This window comes from Empidonax traillii, unplaced genomic scaffold (assembly GCF_003031625.1).
Source record: "Empidonax traillii isolate 1590-97213 ecotype Southwest subspecies unplaced genomic scaffold, ASM303162v1 scaffold351:size1117198, whole genome shotgun sequence".
Taxonomy (NCBI): domain Eukaryota; kingdom Metazoa; phylum Chordata; class Aves; order Passeriformes; family Tyrannidae; genus Empidonax; species Empidonax traillii.
The window spans coordinates 136,967-147,530 of record NW_020955544.1 but is presented as its reverse complement, the minus strand read 5'-3'; the positions used below and the strand labels follow the sequence as shown (position 1 = coordinate 147,530).

Genomic DNA, 10,564 nt, shown 5'->3' with positions numbered 1-10,564 from the left:
TTTTTTTTTTTTTTAAATCAGTAGATTCAGGCCTATGGAATAAAGCCAGGACCACTAAAATCAGGAAGGAAAGAAAACACAAGCAGAATGGAAAAAGCAATTGAACATGCTATAAACTCAGAATCAGGTGAAAGCTAATTATGGCCATGCTCACTGAAAAGATAAGGACACAGCAAGGGAGATAGACTTATTAATTATTTGTGTTATGGTAGCACTTAGAAGCCCCAATCCTTTATCTGGGACTAGCTGTGCTATACACGGCAAACACTCAAATATTTCTTAGGGTAAATGTACAGTGTTTTAAGAAAGATGTGCAAGTGCTCTCTTCTTTCGCCTTCAGCAGTTCCTGGTTTGTTAATGCTGTTAAAGGAATCCGAGTCCACCATCAGTCTCATTGTGAGCAGCTCACACGATGGTTTCATGGGTCAAAGTACAAATAACTCAGCATGAGGGCAGCCTCTGCCCATAGCTGGATTGGGCAAACCCCAGCAAACCCCCCAAAGTGGGCATGAGCTACACCCACTGCCCATCCCCATCCCCATCCCCTGGCATGGGGGACAGAGTACTCGCTGTTGCCAACAGGGATGTTTCATCCTCATTGACTCCGTGCAAGTTTGATTGCTTTTCTAATTAAGATACATTTTATGGTAATCTACCAAGCCCCTTTGACTAAATCACTCACTTAATCTGTTGTTAGTGCCCATATGTTTACAGCTTTACAGCCTGCTGCAGCATATTTGCTTTGCCACGGCGCCGGGGAATTTCGGTGACAGATGAGCTGCTGCGCAGTCGTTCAGGTGGTGCAGAGCTCCTCCACCCAGACAGCCTGTGCATGGACGGACAGACAGACAGACAGCCCTGGCACCCACCCCGCAGTCTGGAGAGGAGAGGGAAGGCACAGCACTGCAGATGCTCCATGCTGTTCACCTGTCTCTGTCTCTACAGAAGGGCTTAGCACATCTTTCTCATTTTCTTTGCTTTGACTTTTTTTTTTTTCCTCCTCCAAAATAAGAGGTTGTACATGACAGCTGTAGAATTTCACAGTATCGTTACATCTCTGGCCCCAAATCTCACATATCAAGGAGTTTCAAGGGCTCTGAGCAGCCCTTTGGTCACAACTGCAAACTAAGGCAGAGCCAGACTCTCCCTCTGCACTGGACACTGAATTAAATGAAGGCTGAGGAAGCTCCTCAGTTCTGCTCCCACAACCCCTGTGCCACCACAGGCACTGCTGAGGAGCTGGATCTCTGCTGGGCTCTGCAGCAGCCCTGCCTCCTGCGCACGGGCACGCGTGTGCTGTGCTGGCAGGCAGCTGCTTCGTCTCTTCATCTTACACCGGCCTGCCCACGCCAGCTCTGGATGAAGAAACAGGGATGTGCTGAATGGGGACGTGGGTCTTGCCCATCCTCAACCCACTGCTCTCCTCCCACATTCCTGTATCCTGTACCTGCGTGGTCAAAGCTCAGGAGGGATCCCGAGACCCCAGTTCTGCTCAGACTAGCTGGGCTGAGTCCCCAGCCCACCACACACAAACGTGCTGAATTCACTGGGGTATGACTGCTTGAAACAATTTGTGCTCAGCTTGCCAAGGGAAAGAGAGCCCAAAATTCCAGGTCAAATTGCCATCTGCCATCCTAAGTGCAGGGAAGTATTCCCTGGAAAAAAATGGTCATATAATTGTACCGGAACTCTTAATCAGGAGTGACATGAAGAATAAAATACCACCTGCCATCACCAGCAATGACAGGCAGCTGCTATCCAATATCAACACAAATACCTTTACCCCTGTAGAGCGCCTATCGATCTGAACAGGATTAACAGAGGTGAGGAAAATACTCATTAAGTCTTCCAAGGACTTGGCTAAAAAAGGAGTATCTGGCATTCAGGAGGAGCCAGATATTTAAGAAATCAATTTCTTTAAGAGTTGAAGGAATTTCTCTAGGAACTGTTTGAGCTGCTAAAGGAGCAGCCACGAATACAGGTCTCAAAGGAAAGGAAGCTCCCAGAATCCAGACACCCCTAAAATAATGCTTCAAACCACTTTCAAGCCCTGATGCACCTGCTAGAAGGGGATGGTGACTCCTCCATCATACTGGCACAAATCCCATGTTTTTAGTCATGAGGCTTCCGAAGCACAACGATATGAACCTGCAGCTGCACAAAGCCCTGGTTTGCACATCAGCCTGAAGTCATCTTGCAGAGTGGATATCACACTCCTGGGGAGGGGGTGGAGGCTGCTCCAAGGTCTGAAAGGCAAGTGGTGATTGAGGGTACTGGCCTGGGGAGCAGCTGCCCCCAGACCTGCTACCACCAAGTAGCTGGAGATCAAGGAGCAGCACACAGGATGGGCAAAAGGCCACAGATGGAAAATCATTAACACTGAAGACTTCTGTATGAAAAACCCTGTAGAGACAGCATGTAGGGCTGAAGGGATCATTTCTCCTCAGCCAAAAGTCAAGAGAAAGTCTTGAAAGCAATGGACTTAACCACATTTTCACTTTGCGTCTCACAATCCCTTGGCTGTTGGCAACCTACCCCCAGGGACAGGGCTGAGACTTGCCCCTGCCTGCAATCAAATGAGCCATCCCAGGCCACCTTTCCCGCTTCAAAGCTATTAGGATGAGATCAACTGCCTTCCTTAATGAACCACAACCTGGCTTCAGGGCAGTCTGGCACCCCTGCTATGACCAGTTATGTGCCACAAAAAACCCCAGGCCTTTGGTTTTGTGGGATTGGAGCAGGAATTGTGCTCTTCAGTTCACACTACCCAGCCCTGAACCCTCCAGGGTCACCCAAACGTGGTCTTTGACCATCACCCTGCTCACCTGGAGGACATTGCACTGAGGGAAGACACTGCACTGAGCCAGATACCAGGGCTTAGCAAAGTCAGAAATACTCAACGCTGTCCTCAGGCAAGCAGGAGTATGCTTAGAAAGTGAGACGTGCACTGCACAGACACCCATGCCCTCCACACCTGAGGAGTTAAATGACTGTGAAAAAGGCAATTATTGTTTTGTGCCATGTTCTCCAACAGTGGCACACAGCACATTTCATGTACCATGTTTTCTGACACTGTGCCGAGCACATGCATTCAAGCTACGCAGCTGGTCTAAATATATATGGTCCTTACGAAACAGCAATCATGCAAACACCAGAAAGCCACTGCACCGAGTGCCTGCTAACTACATTTTCAGGAACCAAGTGCATGGGCTTGCCTGTGGAATGCCCTGTGCCCAGCTGGCTCCCTGTGGAATGCTGTGCACTGGCACTGGCTCACCCCAGCCAGAGCACAGACCCAGCAGAGCTCATGAGCCCACTGACAAGGGGCACACCACCAAATATTCCCATCAGCTGCTCTTTAGGCAGGTGAGAAGGCAAGTGCAACTAATACATTAAAAAGAAAAAGAAAAAAAAAAAGGCAATTAAACTGGTCCAAATGTATCTTAAAATGACTAAGCAGTTATTGTCAATCTGAAATTTCCCTCTGGTAGAGTTTAGCTCAGGCTGGCAGACACAACATCCTTACCTTCTCCTGTGGGTTTAATAAACTCAGTTACAGACTTCTAATATCTTATTCAAGTGCGCTTCATATACCTATTAGCCTACCCTTGTATCATGAAAGTAGCAGATTATTCTGGGTCTAATCTGTTGATTTTCTGTGCAGATATATACTCAAGCATGTTCTCACAGCAGCTCCAGCTTATGCTACAGCTGGAGTTCTTAAAGACTTCTGAAAAACCAAAGCGATCAACTCCCATGGACGTGATTCAAGTATGAAAGAATTAAAGTGCCAATAAATTAATCAATATAACGCTGCAAATTCAAGTATTATGCAGTCTGAAAGTATTACAGCTATATATCTTGCTTTCCTCAGCCTACTATTGCAGTCACTGACTTGTGCTGCCTGGAAAGCTCACCAGGAGCTGTGACGGGGAGAGATAAATAACTGCACCTCGCTGTTATTCACAGGTAACAAAGAGGTCTCCAAGTTAGCCAAGAGGGCTGAGAAATGAGGCTGCTGAGCTGTACAAAGCAAAGGAAGGGCACCAAAAGTCAGAGCAACAGTGTATTGACCTGTATTAATGATGTTGCACTCTGAAAAGCAAACTATTTTCTTAATTAACGATTTTCGTTATTTCATTAACACATTTTGATGAGAAGCATGTTGCTGCCAACCTGTCATACTTTAGATTGATCTTTCTAAGGTAATAGGCAGTCAGATTTCATACTTCAGCTTGATCAATATTAAATAGCTCTTACTGATTTTTTTTTTTTTGTATCAAATATTGCTGCATTATTTTGGAGGCACCTTTGATTTAAAATGCCGGAAGGAACACGATAAATCAGAATTTCTTTTCCCTTTAATCATCACTGTCCACTGTCTGCTTTAAAATGAAGTGCAAAACAAGTTTTCAAAGCAGGCATCCCCCTCTGGAAAGCAAAATACAAATTGAAAATATTTCAACATATCTAAAAACCACGGAACAGTTTGGCTCAGCATAAGACTACAAGGAAATGAAGCCTAAAAACAATTTTGTGGGCTTCACGATTCCTGAAAAACCCCACTTTTCCCCCAACCAGTACAGTTACACAATTAAATAGAGATGCATATAACTTACCGGAGCAAATATCACCATACACATTTACAAAAGGATCTATAATCCAACTTGCGTCTCCTGAAATAAAGCAAGGTTTGTCTCATACTAAAAATAAAGGCTCCCAAAAGCTTCTCACAGGAGAGAGAGAGAGGGAGGGAGGGAGGGAAAGAGAGAGAGAGAGAGAGAGAGGGAGCAAGCGAGCACCAGCTCCTTGCCTCGCTTTTTATGAAGCAAATAAGGAGAGCAAGAAAATCAATGCTGAGAGAAAGTGAGATGATATACCAATCAGGCAGCAGCCTCAGCCTTGTTTGCTGAGGGATGGCAAAATACTCATATTATTAGACACTGACTACATACAGCCTAAGTAGAGAAAGCAAATACTTTCCCCTCGGTGAGGGGTTGATTGCTTTGCTGTGGTGCAGGTACCGCCACGGTGGGCTGGGAGGTGCAGCCCCTTCCCACCCACTGCTAATGCAGCATCACTTCAATCCTTCTACATGCTCCACAGAAAAGAAACAGTTCACTCTTCTGGGCTAAAGTTGAACTAAGCTTGAAGATCCTCCAAAACGCTGCCACTTGCAGACTGTCACCGGAGCAGTGCTGCTCCACTGTGGGGTTTGGGGGCTGTTTGGTCCCTCAGTTACATTTTGAGACGCCTCTCACTGCACCTCAAGCAGCCACCCAGCAGCTGCAGCAAGAAGCCCATCCAGAAAGGGGAAAGGACCTCCTAGGTCTCCCATACTTTCACTTGTGTGAGCTCTGCCTGTGCTCACACAGGACCTTCAAAGCATCCTCATGGAATTTGAGCTTTTGTCCCTTTTTTTGTATCAGAGAAAAGCTACAGGAAACCCAGAGGTTCCTTTGCGCCAAAAGGGAAAATTTTTGTGCTATTAAGTCCCCAAACAAAACTTTTGCTGTGCCCCATGTGTGTTGGAAGAAGGAGGAGGTAGCAGAGGGTAAGTTTGTTGCCTCCAACACACGGGTACCTGTTCACGCATGGGACACGTCCATGGCAAACACACACCACTTCTTTGGGAAGGTGCCACATTTGCTCCCCCCAGCAGCTACACACAGACACAAACCTCACACTCTGCCACAGCAAACCTCCTCATGAGAGGGGTTTCAAGCCAGTCTCATGGTCTCAGCTCTGCATTCAGGACATCAGCACATTAAGGGCAGGAATGGTTTCACAGATCCCTCTCCGCAGAGGCTTACCTTTAACCCAACACCTCTTGGTGTAACCGAGATTAAACCACACTCTGTGATGTTTACTGATCATTGTTTTGCCCTCTCTTCTACACATGGCATCAAATATTTTCAAATACATGTGAGTTAATGGCTGAGACATAAGGTAAACTTTCCCTTTTATTTGGAGACAGAAGTTACATGCTGGTATACAGAAACACCTGCAGGGTGACAGCAGCTCTCTTGTGCAGCAAAATTGGCATACAATTGCTTCTCCCCAGCAGTTTGGGATTTATGTTGTACAGGAAGTGCTGGAATTCACAGGGAAAATCCTGAAGACAAAACCAAGGAGGCTGAATTAATCTGATAATTCAGTTTATCTGTTGGGGGCTGGCACTTACAGCACAATCCAGGAAGAGGAGGCTCTGACAGTTCTTTATGAGCACAGTACTTCAGGTCCCTTTCCCACAAGCAGGAGCCACACTGCCAGGCTGACAGATGTCACTGCTGACGATGTGGCCCTGTGTTTCCAACAGATACAGCCTGATGCTGTAACGAGGAGACACTGCGATGCTCAGAGAGTTCTCCAGGATGAAGCACTGCTCTGTGCATGGTGCATTTTAACATACATGAAAACATTCACCAGCTACCTGCACGCTGCCCGAGTCCCATCCATGGAGATTAAACTGCACAGTGACTCTGGTCTGCAGAGCTGGGCAGCATTTGCCTCCCCCTACACCGTGAGCAGCCCTTTGATGCCTTATCACTGCAGGAGCTGCGCTCTGCAGTCACGCTCATGCTGCACATGGGCGAAGATGACCAAGGACTACACAAAACTTACCACCCACTGCATCAGCACAAGGGGTGATGCTGGTTCTCCCACAACCCTGGGAACTCTTCTCCAGCCTGCAGGTGCCTGGGTTGCTCCCACAGACTGGCAGAGGATGGCAGGAGGATGCTCAGCCTGCCTCAGCTCTCCAGATGATACATATCATTGCTCCTGGCCCTCTTCATTACATTCAGCTCTCCAGCTGGCACTCAAATGCGCTGTATCTCATGGTGACCAGCCTCTTGTTGCAAGGTGTGACAGTAAGTGAAATGCAAACACCTCTCACATCATTTTCCAGTGAGATAATTTTATTTTCCCTTCCCACAGCTAACAACTGCTGTTACTTAGACTCGCTGAAGTCTTCTGAAAACTTTTAAAAACATACATTAAAACAGTTTTGCCGAGCTGAGAGCTGCCATTTCTCAGTCCTTTAAAATATGTGCCCACTTGGTCACCTGTGTGGAATGTTTGGGTGCAGGACGCAGCTTTAGCCAGAGCATGATGGGTTGCAGCAGACAATGACCTGTCCTGTCGCACACCTCTTTCAAACAATGCTGCAACAAGGACTCTACAGCATACAGAAAACAAAGCCTGCTTTTTTTTTTTTTTTTTTTCCTCAAGTCAGTGATACAGCATGAATGCTGTGGATCTGCTCTAATATTGCTGAAAGTGGGCATGTCAGTGTTTGCTGACAAGGCAAAACACTTGTTGGGCTGCGGCAGACCCTGCAGCACGGCAGGCTGGTCCTTTCCCAGCTTTATTACATTCCTTTTCAAAAATTCATCTGAAGTACTGGATGGGGCACTCAGCATCACCAAGCACAGAAAGAGCTGCTATGCCATGTCTCTGCTGCATCAGAGCTATCCTCTTTTGATTTTTGAGTTGGGAGTTTCAAAGGAAACTAAAACATTCCTTGGGATTTAAGCCCCAAACTACTTCAGATACTACTGAAAAGCAGTACACATCCAGCAGATTTCCATCAGCTTTGCTACATGACTCTGGGTCTCAAGAGATTTAATCACTGTTCTTGTGAGGTCGATGGCCAATGCAGCTAAAAGGGATGCAGTGACACCAGTAACAAGGGAGGGCTGCAGACTGGGGAGAGACTTCTCCCTGGGTACAGCAGGACTCAGGGGAGGCGTCTGCAAGAGGACAGTACAGAATCATAGAACCCTTAAGGATAGAAAAGACCTCTCAGATCACTGAGTCCAACTGCCAAGTCCACAACTAAACAATGTCTCTAAGCAGCACATACACGTGCCTGTTGAACGCTTCCAGGGATAGTGATTCCACCACTTCCCTGGGCAGCCTATTCCAACACTTGTCCACCCTTTCAGTGAAGAAACTCTTCCTAATATCTGGCCTCCCACCACAATTTGCTGTTTCTTCTCACCATCCCCAGCCCAACACAGGGTACCCAGAGCCCACACAGCAGAAGCCCAAAGGCACTGGTTACACTCAGACCCTCTCATTGCTCTGTTGCTTTACTCTCAACATGCTTGCTCATGTTACCCCAGGAGCCCTGTTCACACCTGCCTCTGTGTGTGAGCAGATTTATAGATGCCTACAAAATCATGCACTGCATGATGAAGTTTCATTGGTCTAATCATGAAAGATCTGAGCTGGAGATTTTCCACATCATGGTCCTCAGCTCTGCCCAAGGCTGCATCGCACCCACTTTCACCCTGGCTGGGTGAAGGCAGGAGCAGCAGCAGCAGCAGCATCACCCTTTGGGTCATGCTACTACATCTGTGCCCACTCCACATTTGGAGGAGCTAATTAATAATATCAAAGCCTCCATCCCACCTGTGCTGCAGAGAAAGCATCAATTAAGGCAGCAGCAGCGTGTGAGCAGGCTGGAGCCTGGCAGAGGGGCTGGAGGCCCAGCCCGGAGAGCAGAATCAGCCAACCTGGAGCTGCTGCTGCAAACAACCCACCAGCTCAGGAAATATTAAGACGGGCCGCCTGTTTGCCAACATAGATTTTCACATTTCCCTCTCAATCTTTATTTAAATTTGGGAAGACAGAAAATTAACGAAGTCTGACATATATAACTGGAAACCATTTGTTTTTCTTGTGGAAATGGAACGTTTCCTAATGAACCTCCCCTCCCCCTGTGCCACTCGGCTCCGGATGCAAATATTGCTGCGAGTTTATCAATCTGCAGCTTGTTTCACGCAGTTTGCAATGCTAATGAGTAAACCAATTTTGACATATTATGTAAGCCAGTTTCTGAAACAGAGATTCTTGGCAGGCCAAATGTAAACACAGACACCCTCTTGCATCCAATTTAAATGAGCATGTTGCTGAAAGCACTAAGGGCTTGATTCTGTTGACTTATTCCTGATTTACTCCAGTGAAAAAGAGAAAAAAAAAAAAGAAAAAATACAAAAAATACCCCTTCAATTCAATTACTAGTGCAGCAGCAATTTGCAAAATGGATCTAATTTTGTAACAAGGAAATGTGCTGGAATAAGCTAATGCAGGGTGGTGACTCGGGCACTGTGTGAGCATCAGCACAGCACACGCCCAGGAACACACATACCATTCCAGATGGAGCTAATGGGGGAGATGACAGCTCTCCTCTCCCTCATTCTCCCAAGCCAAAATTATGTCCAGGTAGTGACCCATCGGAGGGACCAGCCCCAGAAGGTGACTCCTTTCAGCTTCCTTCCCTTCCAGCATGGCCTTGCAGAAGAATGTTGCCTAACTGGACAGCAGACAAAGTCCAAGCACAGCACCAGCTGTTTTGATCAACATGCTACCCCTGCTGCAGTTACACTGGGAACCCAGAGCATGAGGGGGTATTTGTTTTAGCACACACTAAAAGTTTGCACCTCACCAGTACATGTCCAGACCCTGTGAACCACTGTCTACCTTGTCCACCTGGCCCAAGCCTGGCCACTGGCCCCACCACAGAGACAGCTGGACACCCTGATTAATGGATTGTATCCAGTTTTTACAGACTGTGATCTTAGCACCAGAACAACACGCTGGAAGGCACATGCAGTCTGCAACAACCAACAGCACACCTTCCAATGACACAGGGATGAGCTGAAGGTCACAGGCTCAGAGGCAGAGGTAGAAAAAAAAGAGAAGGGATGTGTTTTTAAAAGCCCTTTAAAAAAGAAGGCTCTACCAGAGAGATGATCAGGATTTTATTAAAGTGAGGAAGGGATGAAGTCAAATCTTTCATTTGCACTTTTCCCAGTACCATCTGGACCATTTGCATCTGCCAAAAGCACAGCGCGTTCCTGTCGACAAGTGAAACCAAATGGCATAGAGGAATACCTGGAGGTGGCCTTTGCCCTGATATCAGCTCTGGGCATCTCCAGAGTGCTTTGAAACTAACACACAAGTGCGAAGGTGAACTGTGATGATCCTGCCATGAAAGAGAAAAAGGAATAAGAGTCATGCTCTGCTGTGAGGTCGAGTGAGCTGCCGCAGAGCACATTTATTGCACATGTCAGGGATCCCACCAGGCACCAGACTGCAAACCACCACCCTACACTCAGTTCCCTGCACAACATCACAAAAAGGATATCATTCATCATATCTGGATCTTTTACATTATAAGGTAAAGGAGAGCAAGAGTAAGAATACTTTTAATCTCCAAGCAAATATCCCATCCTGAGCTTTCAATAGTGAGAGCACACCCGAGAGCACTTCCCTTTGTGCTGTGCAGCACTTTCAAGCTACGATCATAAGCAGCCAAAATGCTACTTGCTGGCTCATCAAGTTTCACCTTGTAAGTTTAACAACTGCGCATTTCCAAAGTAATTCAAGTTTTATGGCATAAGAGAAAACTTACTGCTGTCTAGACACAGAAAAAAAAATACTTGAAAAGGAGGGCAGCAGACAAGGAAGCATCACTTGGGATATGGACAACAGGGACATGAGATGTCTGTGCAGTCCCAGCACATCAGCACACATCTCAAGCACTGCCAGGCTG

The 10,564-nt window shown here is 46.8% G+C and overlaps 1 protein-coding gene across 2 annotated transcripts in view; it reads right to left on the bottom strand.

Moving 5' to 3' along the window:
- The window catches only part of SYNPR (synaptoporin), a 102,535-nt gene that overhangs the window by 38,937 nt on the left and 53,034 nt on the right, over positions 1 to 10,564 (bottom strand). The window contains exon 1 of one of the 2 annotated variants that reach the window (XM_027892423.1): positions 4,620 to 4,771. The exons of the other annotated variant lie outside the window; for it this stretch is intronic. Within the exon in view, the coding sequence (XP_027748224.1) occupies positions 4,620 to 4,643 (24 nt within the window). The 5' untranslated portion in view covers positions 4,644 to 4,771. Of the gene's footprint in view, positions 1 to 4,619; positions 4,772 to 10,564 lie in introns of those variants that run through there. 2 annotated transcript variants of the gene reach the window in all.